Here is a 26961-nt window from a genome sequence, read left to right as displayed (position 1 = left end):
GGAATGTACAAGCTTGCTGAGAAGCGGGACTCCTAAATTTGTCTTGTTCGAATGAAAAATGTGAAAAACAGAAAAGCTTCTCTATTTGAAATGGGAAATTAAGCCAACTTTGTACGTGATTTTATCTTTGAAATTACTTGGAGGTGATAGATAGTATTTTAACTACGTAGCACTATATAGTTTTAAGTTCATAGTATTATGGTTCGGGGCAAGACAAGGTTCGATCGATGTAAACGTATATAATTTTTAAAGCAACAGTGAGTTGTTGGAAAGATTGGTTTATGATGGGATAGTGAATATCCTTGAAACAGTCAGCATGAAGAGAAGGTAACAATTTAAGCTGTACTGACGACTTTCCTATGATTGACAATGTCATTATTTGTACTAGCAATAAGTGCGCGTTACGAAACGCATTTAAAGAATAGATTTTAGAATGTTCACAAAATTCTTTGAAAAAAGTCTATTTTAACATATAATGATGATATATCTGTTGTTAATAAAGTTTATTGCGAAAATCTAACGCGTTTATTCATGCCCGCTTATCTCACACAGATATTAAACTAATTAGGAAGTGAAAATCGCAACGATATCTGTACAATAGGCATAACAAGAGTTCATTACCATGTAGAAAGCCATACGATTCCTAATAACCAGGTAATAATGATTTGTACCTATAACTTACATGCTTATTATGATCCGGCAATTATGAGTATTATAGTTACGTGAAGATATCCGTAATTTATATACAACGATACCGTTTTCGAGGCACCGCTTCGAAGAAGAAGAAGAAGAGGAAGAAGAAGAAGAAGAGGAAGAAGAAGAAGAAGAGGAAGAAGAAGAAGAAGAGGAAGAAGAAAAAGAAGAAGATGGAGAAGGAGAAGGAGAAGAAGAAGAAGAGAAAGGAAAGTATTTTTACGTAACGAGCCGATTACCGGATCGAGAGCGTGGCCGTGCCGGATCGTTCCGTTAATTTTCGATCGACGATCGTTTTATATCGAGCAACACGACGACTTACAGATGTAAGAAAGGGTATCGCAAAGATTTTCTGCACTATCTCTCAGGGGCCCCCAATGGGCTTTTATTGCCTTCAGATCGAGAACAGATAAAACAGTTTCCGAACCCTTTGTTAATTTCGCTGACCGATGATTTTGTAACCAGAACGATCGTAGGCGTAACCGAGCCGATCGGTGCCCGTAATTGTCTGGGACGCGGAATGCTCTGACGGTTGTTGCAACTTTTCCAGCCAGCAGACGCTGGACTTGGCCCGATGACGAAATTGATTCAACCGTACGATTCCCTGCGCTCGTTGTGAATCTTCGTCTTGTGAAACATTGATCAAGAATATATCGGTTCTTTGGTAAGAAATCGATCGTTCGAAGGAAAGAATCGTATCACATCGTATCGTTGCTAAAACGAAGAAAAATGGGAGCAACATTAGCAAACTCGTCGAACGCGCGGAAGTGTTTCGTAAGCCCCGTAATATGTGCCACGAGACGTCACAATGAGATAAAGCGTACGTCAACTACCTCGACGGTGAACGTGGATTCTTAAGGCTGCGTTTACACAGTCGGGTTTGTGTAAAGATCAGCACATTTTAATTAAAATGAATCACTGTTAAAAAGACACTGAAGATCAAATGTATGATGCTAAATATTATGTAGAATCGTGAGAGTTTATTTAGATAGGAGAATTGTAGAATCACATACCCATCATGTATTATATCTGTATAAGGTGTCTTATGAATTTTTCAAATTTCTAATTAGAATTGAAGAAGCTGATTGGAAGATAGTCAGAGAAAACTTTTAGTTAGGTAGTTTTTATAGGATTTACTGCCTAACTATGTAAACAAACCTTAATAACCGGGTTCGAAGACAATGGCGGGACATTTCAGGGAACATAAAGTACCCACACAGTTCTCCTTGTAGAGAGTTTAAAATGGGTGGCGCAACGGATGCGCCTAGTCAGTTTCCGTCTTTTTAGATTTGCGTATTTTCTTCGCGATTAATTCCCAAGATTTAATAAATGTGTTGGACATAAATAGTGGCAACTGCAGGAAGTAAGATAAGAAGGAGAGCGGTCTTCATGAAAGTAGAAAACGTGTAAGACGTTAGTTACTTTCGCGATGTTCTAGGATCTTGTATGAAATAACTGATACTTAATCCATATACCATTCCCGAAGATGTTGGAATTAAGAAGATATAAGAAGGCAACCAGCAAGATACTCATGTACATAAATATATTGTCATAAAATTTTGTTCATAATAACCTATGCAGGAATAGCAGCTAATAAAAGGACCCTGCTCATATTTCCATCTAATCGTTTCATCAAATTCAATCCTGATATTCTCCCAGATACCAGAATATCTCCTTACCTTCACCCTTTAACGAAACGTTTTCGTTTTATCCCATCATCCAAACTGTCCTCGAACGTACATACATCAGAATTTAGTGGCGATCACGATCATCCCGTAACACGTTCCATCATAAACAGGCGTAAGCTTCTCGTTAACCCCATTACAGCGCGAATACAGGAATAAAGCGATCTTTAAACGAGAAGCCGATAATCCCTGTATAATTTCAAAAGCTCGGGTAAAGCTTCGTGAATATTAGGCCGCTACAGATAAGCAGATATGGATATAATGACGAGGCTGGTTCGTTTGAGTGAGCTACGTACGCGTCTATTCGAGGACGCTAACTAAGATGCTATCTAACGACCCCCGCTGTGGCCCCATGATGTATCGATCCTATATGCCCCTGTCTCAACCCCATCGGTATTTGCTTCACCACGAATCGTTTCAGTTCGCTTAAATTCATTGGCCGGCTGCTGGTGGAACAGCGACACCGACACCACAGGTGCCTGTTCCAGAATCGTCTAACAGAGAGTCCCAAGACGAATCTGGAATTTGGAAGCGGGTCAACGACAAACGTCCGGGACTACCATTTATGGGACTCACAGATCCGATGAGAGATTGACTGATCGATGGGTGACGCGACCGATGATATCGAAGCCAGATAAAACTGGTATGACGGTCTGGTTGCGCGTGCAACGGTCCTGACGACCATTCAGGGATGTTGCATGATTAACGAGGAAGACGAATGAGGGAATTCGCGACGTTTAAAGAAACTTAAGTGAACAAGGAACAAATTTGAAGTCGTAAAGAATAATATCGCATGTTAGGATCTATGTTAGAAGAAATCTCAATAGGTTACCTCCTAGTGCTCTTTGACACATACGAGCTTGTGTTGTATACGTGATATCTGAGTAACTTTCTAGCAATCGCAAGAAATATCATTTATTCTTATGTAAAAATAGAAACGTGTGAATTAGATCTCTCATATCATGACAATGTATTCGCGTCAGTTAATTCTCGTTAACTGGAAGTATCGAAATGTTTGGAAGTTGAAGGGATAATTGGAGAATTGCAAAAGAGGTAAATAAAAATTAATCGAAACAGGTTAATTGTAACGTATCATTTAGAACAATGATCTACATGGTTCATGTTCTTCAAAAGACGGTTCTTTAACCTCTTTCTTTAAACCTCTGGAGGGAGTCACGCATGATCAGAGCCATTAATGACTCGTTAATGGCCACGGTTCTTCTACTTCAAAATTATATCAACGACGAGAGTCACGATTGCGTTGCGTTCTATCGTCCCGTCGGTGGTCCACAGTCCCCGGAACACGTGAGACAGCGTGACACGATGAATTTGTCACGGGTTTGGGTCACGCTACGTGCTTCAAACTACTTGTTCCGTCTTTTTTCTTCGTAGCTCTCTACGATCCCTCTTTTCTCACCTCGACTACCCACCGCGAGCACGTGCGATAAATTTCTCAAATACAGTTGCTTTTTACCGTACCCGTGGAAAATACTAAGCTCAAGCTCATCCATGAAACTGTGAGATTGGAACGAGTTCGATTAAAGACTGCCGCGAACCGCGCGAAGAAACTCTGGCTCTTTCATCATTACTTTCTTTTTACTGAACAATTTCTTGCTACCTGAACAAAGTATTTACAGTCATAATGCTACAAAAAATATTCTTGCACTCATTAAGACTAGTTACAGATAAGAAAAAATCTTTATGTCGAATTCACATTAAATCAGTTTATTTAATACTAAATTCCAAATATTTCTTAAAGATAGAGGGAAAGTGATTTATTTGCTATCACGAGCGACCAAAACGTCTTTTTTATACGCTGTGATACTTTCCTCGCTTAGTTATTAGTGCGTCGATCTGTACTTCAACAGCTTCTAAGCATTTCTAATACGTATCATCCTTATCGAATTACTTAACAGAAGACACCATCCGTCGTACCTTTCCTGAAAAGTAAAACATGTAGCTACTTGCGAAACTAATTTGTGGAAGCTGAAGACGTACAAGGACCACGGGAAGGATGTTGAATATCTACACGACACACATCGCACTTAATGACCCGTGGAATCGTCCAGACACGATTCCATTTCCTACTTTTGACCAGCAATTAACAGTTCTCTTGGAGTGTGCTCCAGTCGTGTCTTCCGCTGGTGGATACTAAATTACAATCACCGATAATAAACAGGAGACCGTTCCTATTAATCCGACATTTAAAGCTAGTTTCAAACGAAAGACGTTGCAAAAGCGGCTCTAATTTGCCTCTGTAACATTCCCTGTATCCATGAACATTTGTAACAACGATCAACCGAACTCTTTCATCCAGAACACTCTCGATATCGCTTCAGCCTTCTGTGGAGCGCAATATTTAATGCGTTAATAGCGACACGGCTGCTAAACACAGTGCCTTTAACCTACGGTAGTTATTCTTGACCACTCGATCTTTAAATCGTCTTATCTTTATTTCGTTTAAAAGATCGCGTTAACTGGTCGCGAAATTATTTGAACGAAAGATGCGGACACGACGTCGACTAATGGGAATGGGAAATTGCTGGCAGAAATCACGCTCAAAGCTGATCGTCTATATGAAAGAAGCGTTAAATCAAAACCTCTTAAAGATCGTCACGGTTTGCGGATCGAGATGAACGGCACGAAAATCGTTCCTTAACCTCAGCTTCTTTTTCACGGCGACAACGTTGATCGTACACGTGCTAGGGTAGGATCGAGTGTATCAACTATCTCGGGGGCGATCGCCAAAAACGGAGAGAAAAAGAAACTACGGGCTGCAGAATATCGGGATACAAAGAAGAATCGCGGGCAAGGGCATGCGCGAATCCGCGCCTAATCACGAGTTTAACGCTTTTTACAACGTCTACGGACCTTCTTTTGCCGGAGTCGATCGTTTTCCCACAGTCAGCACGCTGGCTCCTCGCTCGGCTAGAATCGTGGCGGTTCTTATCGCTTTTTCGTCCGTTGCTCCTTTTTCTCTTACGTGTGTCTACGACCGTCGATCGTTCCACTTTACACGATTTCGCGGCAAACCACCGAAACACTACTGCTTACTAAGAAAGAAAGAATGATCGGGAAAAAAAAGTTTCGTTGAACGATCCAAAAGTTATATTCTTGGCTTGTTAGAAGACATGCAAAGTCAATTTTATGATATCAGCAAAAAATTGTAAAAGTGAACTATGTATTAGTACAACAATAATACTCGTGTTTTCCTAATAAAATTATGTTCTTTAATAAGAACAATGTTATAACCTAAAATAGAGCGGATTTAACTCTTTCTTTAATACCAAAATTCAACCACTATTAGCTACACTGTTAAAAAAAAATTTTTAATTGCTAAATAGTTGAATAATTAACAAACTTTATATTCCAACCCAGTTTCCCTGTAAGTTTATTTTTCTTACAATTAGTTGTGTTATTCTTCTAGCAAATCGACGATACGGTTGCTTGATCGATCGCCTCGCGTGTCGAACTATAACTCAAGCCAAGTAGAAATAAACATTTCGCAAGTTGAGATGTTTTTGAACGATTCGATATTAAACCGTCCGATCGATGCCCTAGTTGCGCCGAGCAAGATATAACCAGTTGTTATATGTTCCGTATGATCCCTACTAAATGCTGCCCCACTAAATTCTATCTCTGTCATCCTATATCTTTTCTGTATCCTATACATGGGTGTATATTCCAGACCAAATGTTGTTTTGATTCAAAGCTACTCCAACAGTACTGATCGAATTATGTAGCTATAATAGAGCTACCAGTACCTTACGCTATCTTTCACTCCACATCTTCAGCGGCACTAATTAAAAGCTAACGCCGTCGTGTAATTGAAACCACCGATTAAATCGTATCACACTTCGAACAACCAAGAATTAGATCCAAAGGTGAGAATCGATTATACCAATCTATCGAACGTCCGGTAGCAAACTTCGATCTCTTCTCGAGTATGCACAGTCTGTCAAACGTCAGATACCCTATAATTATCACTTTACATGTCCTAATTAATGTCGTTGATATCGTATAATTAAAGATATAGGGAGTCGTTGTACATGGGATCAATAGATAAAAATCGATCGAGAATCAGTGATCGCGTTGTTATCGAGCCTCTGGCAAATAATCCCTGCTTTTTCACTGAGATCTGCTTTTCTTGCACGCATTCATTCGTTCGCATGATCGAGTCCGCGCCACCTTGATTTTATCGTAGACGCGTGGAAATAAATAGCTTACTCGAACGAGAAAGAACGGTCTGTTTCAGATTATGTAAGTCCACCTTGATCATATCGTCCTGGAATCGTTGATTCGTACTTTAAACTTCTTTCTCTTTTCTGTCATGGTTTTAGAAACGCGTACTGATCGGGGATACGTCGACTGTGAAAATAGGAACGATGAAGTTTCTAGAGTTCCACGAAGATACATGGCCGTGGTAGACAGCCGCGTCTAAATCGTAGGATACGGCGTCTGAAATTTTATGCGATCGCGTGATCACGCCTCCTCCACGTTTTCACGAGTCCTGACTTGGATGCAGCGAAACCGCTGGCTTCCTTATCGCTATTAGAATTACCATTTCGCGCGAGTTACTTGAAGAATCTCGTTCCAACTATTTTTAACCATGTTTCAGGCATATATTACACTGAAGTGCCACTTTTTGCAAACTTAATAATAATGATATAATGGTAATGTGCATATTAGTTTAAAAATATTGCAGTTTATATCAAACGAGATAAAGAAAATATCCGAGGAAGTAATTAATTCTAAGAAAATCTTTCACTCGAAACTTTTTAATGAAACTTGCGTGTTGAACAAAAGGCGACCTAGTTATTTTTGAGAAAATTAATATAGAATATCGAGCTATTTTTTTTTGTAAAAGAATATATAATAAATCAAGAATGTTTAAAAGTGAATGAGAAAGTACAAGTGCCAAATACAGCAGCGGACTGAGTCGGAAGTTAAGGAGGCAATGCGATCATTCTCTATGGTTCTTAAGCATTAGCAACAAGCAAAAATGTTCTCACACTGACCACCGTACCGTGTTTGTAGACACTGGTACTGTGAACGTATTGTAGTCAAGTACACGGTGCGGAGGACCACGGACTGTATAACACATAAAACGGGCGCATAAACGAGATGCTATCGGAGTTGGAGGAGGTTCCGCGTAATCTATCCAATTATCGTTCGATCAGAGCTGTATTCGTGATTGTTCGGACCCTCAGCCACCGGGAGAGACTTGACTGCTATGAAGAACTAGGGTTGTCTGTGCAAGAAATGAACACTCTATGCAAAACGACGTTGGAGAATGCTATTATTTTTATGGGAACTTTAACCTTAGGTGATAAAATATAGATTCTACGTTTAGAAAATAAATTAGTACTTCGTTGCTGAGATACCTTGTCGACTTACTTATCCTACAAAACTTTACATTATATATAAAATAATATCGAAACATTTTTAAAAATACTTATGTTAAATAACGAAACGCCATATTTCGGAAATAAATTAGTCTTTCGCTAGTCGGCTATACTACTTTGTTGCTATCTTCTATATTTTTTGCTGTATAATTACTACAATGAAGACAGGAAGTAGAAGCTTACTTAAGTTGAAGCACAATTACATAAATTAGATGTTATAGTAATACCACTAATCATATCTGTTCCCTTGTAATTACAAAATGCTGAAAAATAATTCTGCTACTAACAATCGCTGCTACTAAATTTACAAACAACTCTCCCTCTTTTCTCAAATACATTAATCATCCATATCGTCCCTATTACAAATCTCCTGTACAACGTAGCCAGCCACTCGTCGCCATCCAGTTATCAGCAATTTATTAGTTATCGAACATAGAACCACTTGCTTCTTCATAGGACTCGATTCACGATGTGGTTTCACAGGGTGGGGTCACCGAAGGTTGCGCAACTCGTGGCTATTGCGCGGCGGTGCTGCCTTCCACACGATTGCCACTTTAAGTGCGCCATAATGGCAGTGGGCTCGCTAAGAAGAACGCGATCTTAAGAAACGGCTCACGGTGCCTCAGCACAGGGCTCGCCGTTCGTCTCGGTTTCGCTTGGTCTCTCGTGAGGTTGCCTGTCTCGATTGCTCAGGGCCCCGCGGATGCGGATCGCCGTTGGGCCTTTCACTGAGGCCTGCGGGCTACGGGTCGCGACCTCAACGTGGTCCACTCCCTCTTCCCTTCCCGCCCCCTGTTCGTTCTCCTCTTGCCTCCTTCGCCTCCTTCACCTCACTTCATCTTTCTCCGTCTTCCTCTCTTTCCTATCTTCCCGCTTTTTCTTTTTCTCCAAACATTTTTACCTCCCTTCTCTCTTACCTTTGTGCTTTACCTAACCCGGCTCCCTTTGCCTACTCGCTCTTCTCCGGCTTCACTCCGGCTTCACTCCGGCGGCGCGGCGGCGTCTCGTTGCCTCTCCTCGCGTCTCATCTCAACTGTCCAGGATCCTTCGTAGTCGTCTATTCTTAGTCATTCTCGTTAGTAAAACCCAAGACGATGACCAATGGGAGTTCCCGACGGTTTAACTTCACCCGCTGGATAGATGCATCTCTCGCGGCTATCCGGATAGATTTGGGTTATCGGCGGTTAGGAGGTTCGGATCGGAGGTTGACATCGCGGCAAAGAACGGGTTCTTGGGAATATAAGAGAGGAGGACGATATACTGTTCGTGAGGTAGATGTCGACGTAAGTTCCCGCGACGTTCCCGCGAGAAGAAGTAGCTTGCCCTGATTTTCGAGGCGAGCGCATACATAGATCGAGCGACTCGTGATCACGACCTCCGCGATCGGAAGAGCTTAATCATGCGGGAACGTGTAGAGTCCTACGCGACGAATGGTATAACTCCGCGGAGAGAGAAGAATCGATCGTTCCACCGTAGGAATCAGGTACCCGGTCAAGCCACTTAATTTCTCCTGACTACGATTAACCTACGTTCTACTTCTATTCAGTAACCGGAATTTAATCGCGCGTTCATCGACGAACGCACAGGATTACGTGAATTTCTTAGCTACCGGCACCGTACTTCGACTTTACTTGTGCTTCGTCGCTGTTGCCTCGTTAGGGGAAACACTTGCGGCTGTAATTAACTTTCTGCCAGCCGCGGACAGAGGAATTCATGACGCTGCGCGATACGATTTTTGTCATCAGCTCCGCTACTACTTCCTAACTGTATCTCCGTAGGAATACGTCGTGTCATCGACGAACGTACGTATCCATCGACGAGCTCCGTTATCGTTGCGTAACGAGCTTGAAAACGCGCGAGAATACGCTTCGTCTGTAGCCAGCCCGACCGCAATTTCTTCAAATAATCCGAACGCATCGGATATATTAATTTGACGCGGCTGAAGGGTACCGCGGTAATTTTCAAATTACAAGTTGCCCGCAGGCGAAGTTACAGGCTGTGGCCGTTCGAGGCACCGGCCTTTAAGACATTGTCTAAATAATAGTCTAATGGATAAGGTATTCCATGGCTGAGGCCCAGTCGGTGGTGCCGTTTCCAAGACTTGCACCATTGTGGTTACGCTGGCAACGATAGTCTATATTCCCTTACGACTAGTTTCATTCCCCTTTAAAGTGTTTTAGAGGTTCTCGAAGTGGGTGCTCGGCCGTTTTCTCTGGCAAACTGCCTCTCGTCTCTGGATCCCGACTTGCACTTCACCGGCCGCTCAACGGTCGTTGCTAACCCGGTTCTTGAAGATTCATCCCGTGTCTCGTGCCGACGTGGCTGGAGCTCTTATGGTTCCTGGTAACGATCTTTTCCGATAGGTTACACGATTTAAACGCGAGCTGCACGTGCATACACGGCCCGGTGCGGCCGCATAATTTCTAGAACGTATTATATTTACGCGAGAAACTCAAACGATCGTTGAACGGAAGTCCTTGGTTTCTGGAAAAAGTGTTCGTATGCAAAAAGTGTTAATTTCATTACGAGATCCTTGAAATCTCGTTGGCTGTCGAGGATCGAAAGGTCTCTCAATACGAGGAAGCTCAAAGCAAGGAAGCTCAAAGTCGAAAGAATTGATACTAGCTATCGTTGGTGAAGCAAATAATCATCTTCTCGATATTCTTTCGAAGGTACGAAAAGAAACGCGACGCTTCTCTGCTGAAGAAGCACGGTAACAACGAGTGGAAATCATAACAGTTACCTTCCAGGAATCAATTGGATCGCCGTGGTAAAAACGGATTTGTGGTATCGAATGACGCCAAACCGCCTAAAAGAAATTCAAACATTTTCTATCCGCCTTTCTTTGGATTGAACAGTTATTCCAATACCATTCTCTGTCCTAAACAATCGTACTTGACAGCATGTTACAGCGATTGCAATGATTTCTTGGCAAGATTGTTCGATTTTTCCCTGTACATTTCTTTCACTACAGCCGATAGTCCAATTAAAATTTCTGGAAAAATATCAGGGAACCTATAGAGTTCGTTCACCTCCGTGTCTTCAGCGGCCGACCAAAATTTCCCTTTAGAGGCGAGGCTGAACGAATTGACCTTGAGATAAAAACTGCCCAATTCATTTCGCCGATAACTTTTTTCGAGCGTTCCGACGAAGATGATTGTTACACGTCCGAGTTAACCGGTCACGAGAGATCGTCGTAAAACAAACGTCGGGGTTAATGCGATCATCCTTTCATCTCTCGAATACTGTAGTGACTGCTGTCACGAGTCACGGTCGCGGCTTTGCTCATTAATTCTGTTAATTTGTGACGCAATCGAATGAGCTAGAAGTGTTATCTCCAGATGGATATATCCTACACACGTCGTAGCGTTGCTCTTTCTACGACTACTGTATATGAATGGATCCAACAGTCAGAGAGAACAACTCGGTGAGAATTGCATAACGATTTCTCCCACTTTTTTACTCTTCTTTTTACTCTCCACATTTCGTGAAGGATTACCATACAATGAAGTACAGCGGGGAACGTCTAGAATGGTAGCGGGCTGAGGTTTATGACGTTGAACAGTGTCAAGCGGTAAATAACTGGCTGTTAATTTGTAGCGGCCATCTGACGCGCGGCTTAGCGCGTTTACTTACGGTTTCCGGCGAGCAAGAAATTGCGCCGTCCGATAATCATCTGCAACGTTATCTGGCTTACGATCACGGACCGTGTCCCCCGTCCGATACGGCTAAATTAGTTCTGGGAACGCGATTACCCGCCACCATGCAAATTGAAATAACATGGCGCGTTACGCCCTCCGTATCTTCCTTTGTATGTATATGTATACGTCCGTATGTATGATATTCCCTTGATTAACATTATTTTCGTCGCCTAATTGCGCTTGATAACGTCATGATTTTAATCAAGCTACTCGGATCTTGCTTAAACGGTGTGCGATAATAATAGGTACATGACGTGGACTTCGACATTGATTCTTAATTCGTTTCACGGTAGCACTTGTCTTTTTGTACAGAACAAAGGAACCAATCGGTATCGGAAGATTTATAAATGTATCGAACGAGTTAGAGACACGATATTAATTCTCGAGCTTTTAATAACCTAATAAGATCATTGGTAGCAACGATAACGACCATCCACTGATCGTGCAGCGAAAGGTTCTCAGAGAACCACCTACGGCTCTTTCATCGTGGTAAAGACACGCAGCAGAACAAATTGGGGTCCGCTGGGTTGTTTGACAAATTTCGTCTAGCGCCGCGGGAGAGTGCCTTCTAATATCCTCCCGGTTGATTCTTCCTTGTTCTCCGGCATCTCCCATCCCCCTCGCTCCTTCTTCCCTGCCCTCTATTCCAGCACAGTTGGTTCGCCGCCGCCGGTCATCCTTTAGCATTCGTTGCACGACCACTTTTCTCCTGCTCTATGAACAGGTCCGTGTGTTCTGTCTGTACTTGTGTGCAGAAGAATCTGCATGTGCATGTGTATATGGATGCGCGCGAGCACGAGCTCGAGGAACGTTCGTACTGGAGCGTGCAATGCATACTAGCACGATAGGTGGTAGGACGTGGAGGATGAGGCCTTCCTTGGCTCTGAAGAAGGTACCGCTATCGCCCTCTGACCTCTGGAGGCGAGCGAACGAGGCCTCCTTCCACTGGCACCGGTAATTTTGCCTTCGGTCCTGGCTTCCTGGTGCTACCCAGATCTAGATCATCGAAAATCGGAGAAGAGGGTCTCTCTGGTTTTGCGAACCTGGCTCTTCACGCTGAAGATCAACGTAGTAGATCGATTTAACCAAAGAGACTCCCTTGAAACTCTCTTGTGCACGCGATATTTCGATCGCCAAACAGATTCGGAGAGTCGATAGCTTGCTTCTGTCCTTTTGTTCTTCTCCCCCCATTTGTCTGGGATATTTTAGGAGGCACTACATTGTTCTGTAGACAACTCTTCTATTAGGTCAATTTACGGATATTACATAAAGGAAGTAAATGTTCGTTGGTCTTAATGAAAGTTGGACCCTGAATGGGGACACTCAGAGACTTTTACTTGGAAAACGGAAATCGGATGGCAGAACCAGGGAGTCGCTTCGCAGACTTTTCTCCGTGGGAATGGAACATTTACGAAGTGGCGTGGAGCAGAAGCACTCGCATTCCGAGGTAAATAGCAAGCGAGCCGACCGGTGCAACAAAAACATCGGACGTTAGGCGAATTCGAGATGAGAAACCGTTCCTTTCGAGAGAGAATTATTCAAATTGCCGATGAACCCACCAGTTGGAACAGTATTCCGCGGCGAGCACAGTAACAAGTACGTAGAAGCGGTGGGCGCGCGCGCGCGAGCAAGCCCAAGAACAACTGGAAACGGGGAGCTCTGCAGAGGAAATAATGTCGTGGGATTGTTTCGCGCGCTATCAAGGTTTCAACGAGTTGCTTCGAGGCCACGCGTCCCTCTGGATGCTGAATAAATGAATGCACTGCTGGATATCGGACGACAAATGATTCGATAGATTATAAGATATAAATTGAATAAACGAACGTGAATAACTATCGAGGCAAAAATGTTTAAGCTGTTGCTAACTGCATTGCAATGTAATAAAGGTTCTGTAAGAAATACGATAAATACGATAAAATACTAGATATATAAAATTCTCCTAACTGAAAAGTGGAAATATAAACAGAAAGAAAAATTTCTATTAATGTAAGAAACTACATATGCTTCATGTAAATAACTAGCTATAGACGCTATAACAACATTCCGCAGTGCGCAATATTTTCTGAAATACCTTAATATAATATTATATCCCCCATGTTAAAATTAGTAGCAATATGTTAATCAAATAATGTTGGCTTACCAATCATAAACATGTATTGAATGTACAAATCATACCTACAGTGTTCAGATCGAAAATCGATATGTTCGAGGATAATGATCAACATCATCTATGTATATTATCCACGTATGTATAAATGAGCAAATCGTTTGCGTGTACAGGCTCATCATGGATTAGCAAGATGACTAATCTCAATACCGAACGTCGGGACAAGGGTAACCGCTTTCGAGCAATACCGAAATAACGGTTATCGGCGAGAAGGCAAATTAACCTGACTGGATTCGAGACCGCTACCGTGGAAAAAATCGCAAATCACAATGGTCGATCCTTAAGTGGCCGCACGGCATTTAATTTCACTCGAGCTCGCCGTTTTCGCTATATAATTCTGATCGTTGATACCGAGCCGCGAACAAAAGCAATTCCGCGAGAATCTTGAGTAAATAGCAGGCGTGCACGTCCTCCGGTTTCTACCACGATTTAATCGCAGTCAACATTATAACCAGGACAGCGATCATGTGTAATTTCTTTATAGACTCCGAAACAGACTAAAATGTGTCAAGGAATTCGAATCGTATGGTTGCGGAAACTGTTACTTATCGTTTTTAAAGTTGTTGGATATATGAAGTTATGATCCTGTTTTACGATGTGTTGCAGAACTTTCTGTGTAAATTTTATAAAGGCATGATGCTATTTATTACGGAACAAACGCCGAAATCTCTCCTGGTATCGTATTTAAAATCGTGCACAAGTTTAAGATTATAAAGAGAGAAAACGAGTATCTTATATAATCCCTAACAAGACTTCGGCAACTTGTATTATCGAAGCGTAAAATGTGTTTTTACTTCGAACCAATTAACTCTTCAATTTATATACTGTACAAGCTCTCTTATATATTACAGACAGAATATTACCCGAAGCACCCTTTTTTTAACACTCCATATACTTGCTGTACCGATGCAAAAATAAATACTATTATTTTTTTTGGAAACAAGCTGATAGCAGAACCGATACCATGAGGATTTTAATACCGTTCTAAAAAGTAGCATGAAAATTAATAACCGTGGCCATAAAACGCAATTAAAAACAGTGGACGTCTGGCGACCAATTTTCGGCTTAACAAGCCCCCTTTTGAGGCTAAATACGATCAAATTAGTGTCCAGCCAGTTCGGTATTTATTTCCGGTCATCCGGATGCCAGTAACCGTTCGCGCGGATTGTGGCCCGCTTGGATTCTCAGGCAAGCGAGCAAGAAATGTCTCCCAATCCCGTCCGGAAAGTGATCATCGTTGCCTCGAGTCGCACGATTAAGGACGCCATTCTCCGTCTCCCTGGTCTCGCGACCAGAGAAAAGAAGCTTCAAAAACGGCCTGGTCGAGTGTCATCGTTGCCAGGTAGAAGATAAAATCGGCCAATCTACACAGAGACCTCTTTCCTCCTCTCTTTTTCTCCTTTTCTAAGGTGAGTCGATAAAAGGCGCTTTATACGAACGTTACTCTGTCCACGCGGTTGGGGACAGTGAAGAAAAGGGCAGCGACAAGAAGACGACGCATTTTGAACGGTGTAGAAAGAGAGAAAGAGATGTTCGTTCGTTTTAATCGCTAATCGCCAATTACCTGAAGCGTCCCGCGCCCGAAACCCCCAGAAGCATTTTAACGAGCCACCGTGTCGCCCAGTCCGGAATTTTACTTCTGCCTGGTCGGCTTCCAGAGCGTCTTCCGAACCAGAGGCGACGGCGCATTCACGATATCTCTTCTCTCTCCGTTCTCGCTTTACAAGCCTTCCTCGACCATACGACTGGGTCGCCCCTTTCCGGTTGCCTCGATCTTTACGTAGGATTCGAGTCTTCTTTCACGTGTGTGCGTGCGTGCACCCGTACCAATTAGTGCATACTTCGGCCCTCGGTGTTCGGCTGGTCCTAACGTTAGCCCAGTCGGTCGCTTTCGGTGGCCAAAGTCCAGAACAGAAACCGCGGCCACGGAATGGAACGAATCGTTCCAAGGTTGTTTCACATTTCGGCATCTTCTGAAAGTCTTAGCTTCCGAGGAGAAAGGAAACTTTCGCGCGGTTCCTATGACTGCAGGTTGCAATGGACGCAAATGGTCAGCTTGTTCGCGAACAGGCGGCGATTACGGATTATCACGGACTGATGAGAAAGAATAGGGATGTAAAAGGTGTAGAGCTACCTGGGATTACGCGGTGTTTCGGATATACTCGACGACACCGAGTAGCGGGATTATCACGCGGCTAGCAAAAAAAAAGTGACGGTTTTGCGACGAGGCTTCCCTTTAGATTTTCGTAACGGTTCTGGCAAGCTGTTTCACGGCGCAAGATTAAGTATACACCACTGTGGGAGCTAAGTAATAACTGCCAATGGAATTAGAGACGCTGTACGGTCGCGTATGCTAGATGGGATATACGTGACTATACGTCGACGCGATTTTTATCGGTAGACTGATGATGGGATATCTATAGACACGGAAGCGAAGTATAGGAAGAGAGTCATTGGTGTATCGGTGTTTAGATTCCCCTTGGAGAAAATTGTCGTAAGAGATAATCCATCGACGCGCTAACTCGATGATGCTGAGAATTTGTAGGAATAAATAGATACATGTATAAATTCACCGATGTCATCAATCATACATCGTACTCGCGATTCGATTGTTACGCATTCGATCCGTCATTCACTCTCGACGTACTGAACCTCCAAAAATTCCCGGTATGAAAATTATTACATACATATAAAATATCATCCTACCTTCTTCTGGATCTTCTGTCGATGCTAATCATTTTCAACACCATCCAATTCCAAGATGTCCTGTTTCGGTGGTAGCGACGATCAAATCTACATGGTCGAAATCCTGATTCACAAGTTGACGTTGACAAAGAGTAAAATCAAAGACATTGGTGAATATCCAGTTACGGTGAAGGTCTCGTTTCTTGATTTCCCCACATTTGAGATTACGCAAGACGACTTTTACTCGGTGAAACCACCACCACCAACCGAGGATGGCACCTTATACTTCATGATAGGCAGAAGTTGTCTGTTTATCAAGCAACCGAAACACCTGGTAGCAGAATTACAATCAACTGCGATGAAAGTCGGTGTGTTTCGCCTTGGGGACACATATCCCATTGCTGAAACCGAAATAACGTTACCTGGTTGTTTATGTGATCAAGTAGCAATGGCTCAAAACGATCCAGAAAATCTGCCAAAACCGTTCAAGGTAAAAGGTAGTTTCAATCTGCTGGATCCTGGCGAAAATCCCTCAGGAACATTGGAAATGGAAATGAGGATGTCGTGTTTCGGTAGCTCGATCATGACTCACTATGAACTACATCCTAAGTTCTTCGCCTTTAGGAATAAGGACCGGGAAAGAGAGTTCTGCGTTAGACGCTTAGTACCATCTAGTTATCAGGAAGGCGTTGCTAAGAATATTTCGGAGTATCCGGATAGAACGACTCTTGATGAACTGAAAGGAAAGGCAAAAGAACAACCATCAAAAAAGAAGAAAGGAAAAGGAAAGGGAAAAGGTGGAGGGGGTGGAGGGCGAGCCAGATAACAGCTTTTAAGAGCGTTATTAAGCATTAAGAGCGTCAAGGAAATTATTTATAAGATGATCACCTGATATAGGAATTCTGTTAATATGGGTTGCCATAGTAATCATAAGAGGCACATTAAATACAAAACTGACCGACTAGCGTGGTTAGGTACATAAATTTATTGGCCATAAAACGACCACAAAATTAATGGCGCGTTTCGGCTAGTCTCTCCAGAAGTTCCCGCGGGTTCGCGATTCTTTTCTAAATTCCCGTGTGCAACGAACATCGAGCAAGACAAAACGGAAAATGGCTCTGAAAAGGAAGATTGCGAAATCGAAAGAGGAACAGCTCTATATGCTCGAGGTGTTCGCCGATCAAGTGACTTTAAGTCCCGAAATTATAGACATTAATAAGGATAATTTACTCGTATGCGTGAGATTCGTCGATCTGCCAGAGTATGAGATAAGTGTCCCTCAAAGTAAAGAAAATGATAATAATAAATCACCTGCAGATTCTAAATTTGGAAAATCGTGTTTGTTCGCCAAGACTCCTAATTCCCTGATTAGAGCTCTAAGATGGTCACCTATGTATTTAGACCTGTATCGTAAAGACGTTGCTTGCTCAAACAAAAATGGTGCTTTTTTGGGAACCGCAAAAGTGTCTTTGCCTACTTGCATGTGTAAGCATGTGATTGCTTCACAAAATGACACTAACGGTTTATCTACGCCATGTACAGTAAAAGATTCGTTCGATGTAACCGATTCTAGTGGGAAAACGTCTGGTAACATAGCCGTAGTTTTAAGATTATCGTGTTTTGGAAGCAGTATCATCGAGCAATTTTCTCTGAGCGGCAAATCTTTTATGCTGGAGGACTCACCACTTCAAAAATTTCTATGTCCTTATATTCTTCCAGAAAGTTCAAAGGTTGAAAAAGATCCGAAAGATGAAAGTGGTTTGGATAAATCATTACTGAAGCGACCAGACTCTTCTCCACGTATTCCAATGGACCATCCCGCTTTTAAGACTCTAACAATGGCCGAAAAGCTCAACGATCCCAAATATCGAGAACTGATATACAAAGCCTATCCAGATGAGCCGACGTGTAGCTGCTTGCCCAAGGATCGTTCGATACATCCTATGATATGTCCATCGGGCTGTACTTATCCTTGCTGCATGAAATTAAGAAATCCCGATATACTACTCAAGGACGAGAACAAACGCGTGGAGGATCCATTAGTCAATACTTACTGCGTTGACAATACCCTGTCTGCGTTGTACGTTCTGAAACAAGATTCTTCGTCTAGTAAACCAACTAGATTGAAAGGCGGCGGAGAAATAGAGCAGATTTATCTGGATCCGTCTAGTTTCAGATGGATCAATTACGATACTGATCATCCCTGGTACAATGAAAAGCATAATATGGAAAGTCGACTAGAAGGTGGCGGCGAGGATAGAGATATGTCCAGCTGCAGCTGTTCCGGTGGCCCGGTTATGGTTTCGGCACAAGCAACTTCTCGAGATAACGACGTAATTCCCATCTTCGACGCTTGCACGCCTCGTATAACGTCGACTGGGACGACTCCTGGTTGCATTTGTCCTGGAAAAGATGCCAAATTTCCTAGAGGAGCTGCTAAATGTATGAAATCACCGTGTTTGGGGATAGATTGCTTGATTCGAGCTTTCAAAGATGCACAAGACTTTGTAGATTCCATTGGGAAAGTACCAGGATTGCCAGGACTCGGTTTAATGGATCCATCAGAGAGTCCTTATTTTGGTAGAGATATCAACAAAGACTACGTGCCTCCAGATCGACTAGCGTCGAAGAGGAAGATACCACATGGGACTTCGCAACCAGCAGTAGCGACAACGACTCCTACTTGCACCGCTCCCTGTAGCATCAAACCTATGGACGATATGCGTCCTCACGTTGTTGCTTACTCGCCTTCGATTGCACGAGGAATCGTGCCGCCTCGGTTGGGAATCGTCCGCGAGGCTATACCTGTTTTACCAGAGGCCGGTTTACCAACCGCGCCTGTAAAACATAGGAAGAAGGAGGAGAAGAAGGACGAGAAAACGGACAAACAGAAGGAGCTCGAAGCCACGTCGTCCGCGCTGATGGACTCGGAGGTGGGTCCTTGCGGTGAACCGAGATGCAAATCGAGGAAAAAGAAGCCACCAGATAATGGTAGCGCGACCCAGAGTAGCACTCATGTCTTTTCTAAGACGCGGACCGGTGTAAAGCGTGCCGCCGCTATCGCGCCAAAAGCCCGTCGTAAAACGAAGAAAGGATCCAAACGGGACTTGAAGCGCCGTAGTCCGCACTCGAAGCAGGACAATCTGACGGTACACGCATCGATACACGATCAACACCATGATGCTAAGACGGTGACTCGACGAAGTGCAAGAGAAAGATCTCTAGGACCTGGTGGTGATCGCTATGTAGCTGGATCAGGTATTATGACCTCGCAACCGGCATTTCCAGTCAGCAGACGAGTAATGCGATACGTCTATTTCGTCGGTGATTATTATCCTGGGATTCACTTCGGTCACAGAGACTGTATCGACATACCCATGAGAGTCCCGGCTAACATGGGTTGGTTATGGAACACGATGGACAAGGCGGGAAAATTGAAGCCGCGCATTGGTTGGAGGCCGGGTGCCATTGGCCGCTATTTGTACGAAATGTTGCAAGATGCGAAGGATGTCTCTATGGATGAAATAGAAGAAGAAAAAGCAGGAATAGAACGATCTGATCGTGCTCGAGCCGATCGAGGAAAAGTCGATCGTGGAAGAGCCGATCGTGGCAGAACCGATCGTGGAAGACTCGATCGCGTAAAAATCGATCGTGGAAAAACTGATCGCACAAGAATAATAGAACGCGCGAGATCAGCACCTTCGCGGCCAAAGAGTGGCACCAGAAGACAGAGAGCCGGAAGAACTATGAGTTACCAGTCGATGCAGAAGCAATCGAAGATGGAGGGAGAAGATGAAGGATCGGGATCTCCACCGACTTTACATATTCACAGGAAAGATGGCACTTACTATGTAACGATGTATCCCATTAGGCAAGAGACATCTGCCGAGCCTCGTTTGTCCGAGCCAATGAAACCGTTGCAGTTTAAAATCGTGAAGAACAAGGACGATGCTTCTATCACGTCTAGCTCGACGGCGTCTGATATGGAGATTGAATTCTCTCCTCCCGCAGCTGTAACCAGGTATCGTAAAAAGCCTGATGTTGTTCACGTTGATACCCAGGTTCGTCAGCAGGAAATTATAGACGCGTACAAAGCGGAAGAGTTTAGGAGAAAGGCTAGAAGAGGACCTAGGAGGGAAAAGAAGTTGAAAAAAGAGTCATAAAAGAGTTAAAAAGAATTCGTCTAAAACCGACCATTGAATAGTGAAATTTGAAACGTACGATATGATTACAGCATAGAATAGATAGAAACTTTTTGAACAGTGGTACAGAGTGTTGAAAAGAATACATTAATACCGCTTGATATATTCTTATCTTACCTAGCACAGATAGTGGAATGATTTATAAATGTTACTTGAACGAAACTATTCTAATGCAAGTTTGAGACTGCGCATTTCAGTTTGGTATTGAGTGCGGCATCTGCAGGTCTTCAGCGCGCATGTTCATCGAAATATTACCGACGGGAGTTAAACGGTTGAATTAAATCGAATAATCAGTTTCTATAGCGCGTAAGAAATGGATATAAAGGCACAAGAGAAGCAAAATAAAAATATACGTCGAAGAATACTCGATGTGCAACAATTGCGTATAGCAGAATGTCCGTCGGATTCACCGTGGATCAGACCCGTTCGGATACATTACCAACAAGATGGCGAACAGAAAGATTGGGATGTGGTAAGAGCACATGATGGTGTGAGTATAATTATCTTCAACATCAGCCGAAAGAAACTAGTGTTTGTTCGACAATATCGCCCAGCGTTCTTTTATACGTTTCTTCCGGAGAAACAAGGTCCGGTAGATCTTAAACAATATCCACCGTCACTGGGTTTAACTTTGGAACTTTGCGCCGGTATTGTGGATAAAGATAAACCACTTGTCGAGATTGCGAAAGATGAAGTAAGAGAAGAATGTGGATACGAAGTGCCAACAGAAGCCTTTAAATATGTTATTACTTTCAGGTGTGTTAATGGCAAGCATTTATTGAAATTTTAAAATTTTGTTGAGTAAGTTGTAAAGAGTTGTCAATATTTCATTTCGTGATGTAAGAAATAATAAGTGAAATGTCATAGTGTCTGTATACGCGCATGTGCTGTACCTTTTTATTTGTCCATATGTAGAAAATGTTTTATTAAAAATAATAATAGTAATAACAATAAATATATGTCATTTGTAATTTGTTATATTTAGTTATTTATTTTATTGTGGGTTGATTATAGGTATGTTTCCACTTCAGTCTGCAAACATACACTGTTTTATGTGGAAGTTACAGATGAGATGCATACACATCCTGGTAAGCTTAATTATAAATATATTTGTTTTCAATATTCCTCTATTTTTTAAATTATATTAGAAATAATGATACAAGCTTTAAATAAATTTATAATGTTCAATAAAATGTTTTTGAAAAGATCTTATGTCTTTTATCCTTATAAGTTTGAGTAATTCGTCAAATTAAAGGAGGGGGTGCTGCATCTGAAGGTGAACTGATCGAAGTGGTGGAACTAAGCATCCCAGAAGTAAAAGAATACATCAATTCTAAGGAAGTTCGAAGTCCACCTTGTTTATTATATGGTGTCACCTGGTTTTTAGCTAACAAATCTCAACACTGTTCTTAACTTAGAATCAAATATCTTTCAAACTTGTTCAAAATAAGTATTACTGATTGGACTCTAAATAAAAGGATTATCCTTTAACTGAGTTTATTTACAAATAACGTGTATGTACATAAATGAGTGTAAGAGAGATGTATCAAGACTGGATGAATTTGCATAAATTAACATGAAGCTAATGTTCAGCCTCGTCTTTTGTGAATTGGGAACTAACCCAAGCAAGACCCCATTTTAAATTCGTTAACAGAAATTTCAATGCCTTGGTCCATTGTTCTTCTGAATTAAATTGTATTCTGAAACACAAAACATAGAATACATTCATCAAATAGATATAATTAAAAAAATCATACATATAAATCATACATATAAACAATAGTTACTTGATGGAGTAAGAGTTTCCTGTTGCAGAATCTTCTATCTTTCCACGATCCATTCTATATGGAAGACAGAATCCGCTGTCTCCTTTTTCCACTTGTTCTTTAAATTGTTGCAAGCAATCAAGAAACGCGACCATTGCTGCATCAAATTTTGTATCCCATAGAAATTTAAATCCTCCACTTCCATATAATGGTAGTTCTCTGTGTTGATCTAAAGCTTCAATATAACTGTGATTACCAAATGGCACTAAACGAAAACGTTTAAATGTGAGATTCATTTTTCTAGCAAGAGCTGTTAATAGCAAAGTGGTCTGTCCCCAAGCAGCGTTTATTTCACTCCAATCTACTGGTGCACTTGGTAATCTACCTAACCGGAAGGAATTTATAGTTCCAAAGTGTCCTGAGTGCCAAATATGAAATGTAGCATTGAAAACGTTTGTTTTCTTCAGTCTCTCTAGTTGTGAAGCAGCATAAGCTAACTGACACTCCAAGCTAAATAAAATTATTATTGTTAATGAAACAGAAATATGAAAGGTATATTTAATGCAACAACATGTCATTATTACCTACGGTATTCATCTTCTGCTAATATGAGATCTCTTTTGTGTTTTGAATATTCCTTCCAATACCTTTCTTCTTCGCTTTGTAACCTTTCCCTTTCCCTTTCTTGTTGAGCTATGGCATTTCTGGTTGCAATTTCTTCCTTTCTCAATGCCTCTAATTCGCTTATCATTCTTTCTTCTTCAGATTTTACATCTTGCAATTCTTTTGTGAGATTTTCCATTTCTGTATCTTCATGACCCTGATGTTGTTGCTCTATTTCTAATCTCTTTAAGTACTCATTATAATCTGACCATTCCCCTTCAGTCATTCTCAGTTGTTGATCCATTAATAATAAAAGACTATCCGTACATTCATCACAGAGTGGATGATCAGCACAACTACTACTACTAAGGATATCAAACAATGTTGCCCGTACCTTCAACAAATAAATTTCATTAATATTTTTCGTAACTAAGTAGTATAAATTTTAAATACCTTTAAATGATGACTTAAACTTTCTGTTTCCCCAGAGTCCCCAACTAACATGAATCCATTTGTTCCATTTGCAGATTCAGTTAATTTGAATGGTGGCACTAAATGTTCCATACTTCCACTTTGGGGCTCTAGCTCACCCACCACATGTTGTTGAATGGGAACTATATTAATTAAATTAAATTAATATAAATGAAATATTGATGATGAATATAATCACTCTTAAGATATAAATAAATCATAAAAAGTCGTAGAATAGCATAATTTAAAAATACTATTACGGGGAAAAAATGTTATCTCATTTTTCTTCTTAATAGAGATAAAATAAGCAATGAAACTTATAAAGTCATATAGTTCGAAATAGAAATTACCTACGTGAAAGTTCGGCTAGCGTGTGTTCTCCGAGATGATAAAAACTTGGATCTAGTCTGAGAGGTTGTAGACATCGTTGACACGCAAAACTCACATTACTTTTCATATCAACCATTTTGATGTTTGGTTATTGAAAAGTAACTTCGGCTTCCGATGAACTCGGTACACTATTTATAAATACGCATTTGACGCTTGGAAGACAGGGTCAGCTGATTTTACTTCTAGAATCTTCCGCAAGGAGACTCTGGTATCTGCGTGTATTTTCTGTTTGGCTTATAGAATTTTATTTTTACAAATAAAATTAAAACAAAAAGATGCTGGGGAAAATTATTAATTATAAATTATATTAAGAAAAACATAAAAAGAAGCACACAAATTACGTATACTTTATACAACAAACTTTTATTGTACAAAAATATAGCAGGAAATTAACTTTTAACAATAAAAGAGGTAAAATTAATATTTTTATAGTTTTTAATTTAAATTTTTTGTCTTAATATTATTATAATGTAAAATAAATTTAACAATTTTCAAGAAAATATCGCTTATTGAACTTTAAGTAACCAGGTTAGCCAACGTTTCCAATATTATTCTAAAAATTAGAACTGGCCGGAACAAAATACGCGCGTCATCTAGCGGTAATTCCTAGAGTAGTACGAAATTGGTAAATTAAACTGGTAAAAATGTAAAGAAAGATTCTCTTGCTATCTTTTATGCTATATTTAACTATTAGGTTGTGTTGTTGGAGAGAAAATTACTGGATACTGCATCTCATTGCAACAAAAAAATAATATAAACATATGTATAAAGTACAATTACAATTTCCTACTAATAAATAATTTTATTTCGTATCAAAAAGAATATCGTCTTTAATTATCTTCTCTGTTCATTATTCAATTTCATTTGTTTGAATTTTAAACAATGCACTACGAAAATATTGGATATATTTCTGATCTTTTTCAGGAAATCCTTTACTCATGTACGTATATGCATCTTCTAACGAGGGAAAAGGGAAATATTGAAAATTTGTCATCGCTCCTAGTCCCAGACTTCCATAATTCGTTGACTAGGAGAATATTTATGACGTTAATATTTCAATTTTTCGCGCGGTTGCGCGAAAGCAGTCGCGTGCCATCCATTCAATAAGGGATCGTCTAGGCGAAACTCTAACGCGGACAATCACTCTGCTCACGAAAATTTATGTGTCAATATGAGTTATTCCGTTTCGACTTTCGACTTTCGACTTTCGAATTTCGACAACATAGTATTTTTCTGGATATTCTATTACTGTTTATTGTCTATTATTACCCTTGTTTAATAAGTACGTGTTTATATAATAGTTTATTGGATATTGTTATCACGAAGTTATACATGTATATGTATAGTTTCTTGTTCCTTTTCCCTTAAGCACGTATTTCATACTTTTATTTTCCAATAGCTTTTGTCATATGGTTTTGAGACAGAATTTGAGTTCGTCTACTTTTTCTTTTTTTTTTTTTGGTGTAATTAATTTCGCTCTTATACATTTGTTTTAAATCTTTGATTTTCTTTCCCATTAGATGATTTCAGAAATTATTTCGAAGATGCAGAGGGCGCCTTGACAATTAACAGTCAATTCGGTGACTTTGAATACCGATTTGCTGACGCCATGATTTACTGTAATAAAGGAAAGAGATATAACGTATACGAATTACCATTATTTAATTAATAATTATTTTTAATGAACAAACGCGTAATATATTTTATATACAATTGATATATGTACATATATATCAAATATGCTCTTCATAACACATAATTTATATATAATATAATTAAATTATAAATAATTTTATATTTCATTCAAAACGTTAAGGTGAAAGTGGAAAAGGTTAAAGAAATCATTTTTATACTTCGAAAATATTGAATCATTTCTTTATTTTAAATTATTTCTTCGTTCCAATCTATATTGTAAAGTAAAATTGCGAATAGTTTAATACAGTAGATTTTTATACATTATAGATTTTGCTACTTTACAACACGAAAACGATATAGCTTTTTTATTTTGCTCCGTTTCACACGTAAATTCTTCAGTGTAACATCGCCACTGATACTTTATCAACAAACCTTTTAAATGCTCAGACACGAACATTGTCGAATATTTATAGAATATCACATAGCTTATTTCTGAAAAACATGTTTCGCTAAAAACTTCGATAACAAGCAGGTGCAGTATAATTTTTGAAATCAGTTATGTTATCTTTATGCTGTTCTTATATATTTATATCTATTTTAAATGCGTAATTCGTGTCTGTAACATTGGTTATGTTAGTTCGTAAGATAAATAATAGTCAGTTCTGATAGTTTTAGAAAAAATAGCAATACTTTTCTAAATAAACGTTGAATTACTAAGTCCTTGTTATTTTCAGAGAATTTTTGTGATCTTGCGCGGTCAGTAGAATCAGTGTTTGCTGCGTAATAATATTTTCAATTATATAAATTATATAATTAATAATTTTTTTAAAAAAATTTATAATTTCTTTAAATACATTTTAATAATTGTAAATTCAATTACAATTCATACGCGAAATTAGAGTCAGTGTTTGTTTGCCGATTTGTATAAATATTTCTTTTAAATGTTCGCTTTCGGTATTAGAATCAGTATTTCTCTCAAGAGGACCTAATCTTTCCAGGAGCCAAAAATAGTAAGCATCTTTGTATATACAATAGCAATATAGTAATGGAGAAATAAAATGTGTTCGAAACTTTGAAAAAATCAAAAGTAAACATTTTGTATAGTTTCTACTTCTATCATGGGGCCAATGAGTCCTTTGTGACGACAATCTTTGTGTTGCAAGATCCAAAGATGTGAGTATTTTTTAATATTGTACTTCAATTAATTCTATTTTATTATTATTAGGATTTCAATTTTCATTATTATTATCATTAAAATTTAGTTGTCACAAATTCTCAATTAAAATTTAATGTCTGCGCGATATTTGTCCCTGGGCTATTGTAGCACTGAAGGCAACGTTCTTCGTATCTGATCGTGAGTCGCATACATTTTTATTCCTCCGATCATTCAATCATAACGTGCGATAAAAGGTCCGAATCAGTACGGATGATTGGTTAAATCATGTAGATTTTATGATTTTATGATGAACAGAATTTTGATGAGTATAGTGATTGCGGGACTAGAGAAACAGAAAACATTATATAAGCGATTTATCATGTACCATTGCGAAATGCAATT

At 40.2% G+C, this 26961-nt stretch overlaps 4 protein-coding genes across 4 annotated transcripts; 3 read left to right on the top strand and 1 right to left on the bottom strand.

Moving 5' to 3' along the window:
• Positions 1-16412: 16412 nt before the first annotated feature.
• LOC138186419 (uncharacterized) lies at positions 16413-17162 on the top strand. Its single transcript, XM_069126298.1, has one exon. The coding sequence runs from the start codon at positions 16413-16415 to the stop codon at positions 17160-17162; it is 750 nt and encodes a 249-aa protein (XP_068982399.1).
• Positions 17163-17416: 254 nt separating this feature from the next.
• LOC138186413 (uncharacterized) lies at positions 17417-20499 on the top strand. Its single transcript, XM_069126287.1, has one exon. The coding sequence runs from the start codon at positions 17449-17451 to the stop codon at positions 20497-20499; it is 3051 nt and encodes a 1016-aa protein (XP_068982388.1). The 5' UTR covers positions 17417-17448.
• A 229-nt stretch (positions 20500-20728) lies between these two features.
• On the top strand, positions 20729-22029 carry LOC138186416 (uridine diphosphate glucose pyrophosphatase NUDT14). The gene is made up of 3 exons (XM_069126295.1): positions 20729-21294; positions 21553-21626; positions 21794-22029. The coding sequence occupies exons 1-3, from the start codon at positions 20852-20854 to the stop codon at positions 21949-21951; spliced, it is 675 nt and encodes a 224-aa protein (XP_068982396.1). The 5' UTR covers positions 20729-20851; the 3' UTR covers positions 21952-22029.
• A 68-nt stretch (positions 22030-22097) lies between these two features.
• On the bottom strand, positions 22098-23913 carry Atg6 (Beclin-1-like Atg6). Its single transcript, XM_069126294.1, has 5 exons — positions 23733-23913; positions 23361-23521; positions 22889-23301; positions 22326-22814; positions 22098-22238 (listed from the first exon to the last, which is right to left on the bottom strand). Exons 1-5 carry the CDS (start codon positions 23842-23844, stop codon positions 22121-22123), a joined length of 1293 nt encoding a protein of 430 aa, XP_068982395.1. The 5' UTR covers positions 23845-23913; the 3' UTR covers positions 22098-22120.
• Positions 23914-26961: the final 3048 nt, after the last annotated feature.

The sequence above is a fragment of the Bombus flavifrons genome, chromosome 13, assembly GCF_040668555.2.
Source record: "Bombus flavifrons isolate JBK064 chromosome 13, iyBomFlav1_principal, whole genome shotgun sequence".
Classification (NCBI taxonomy): Eukaryota; Metazoa; Arthropoda; class Insecta; order Hymenoptera; family Apidae; genus Bombus; species Bombus flavifrons.
This window is presented reverse-complemented; position numbering and strand designations above follow the sequence as displayed.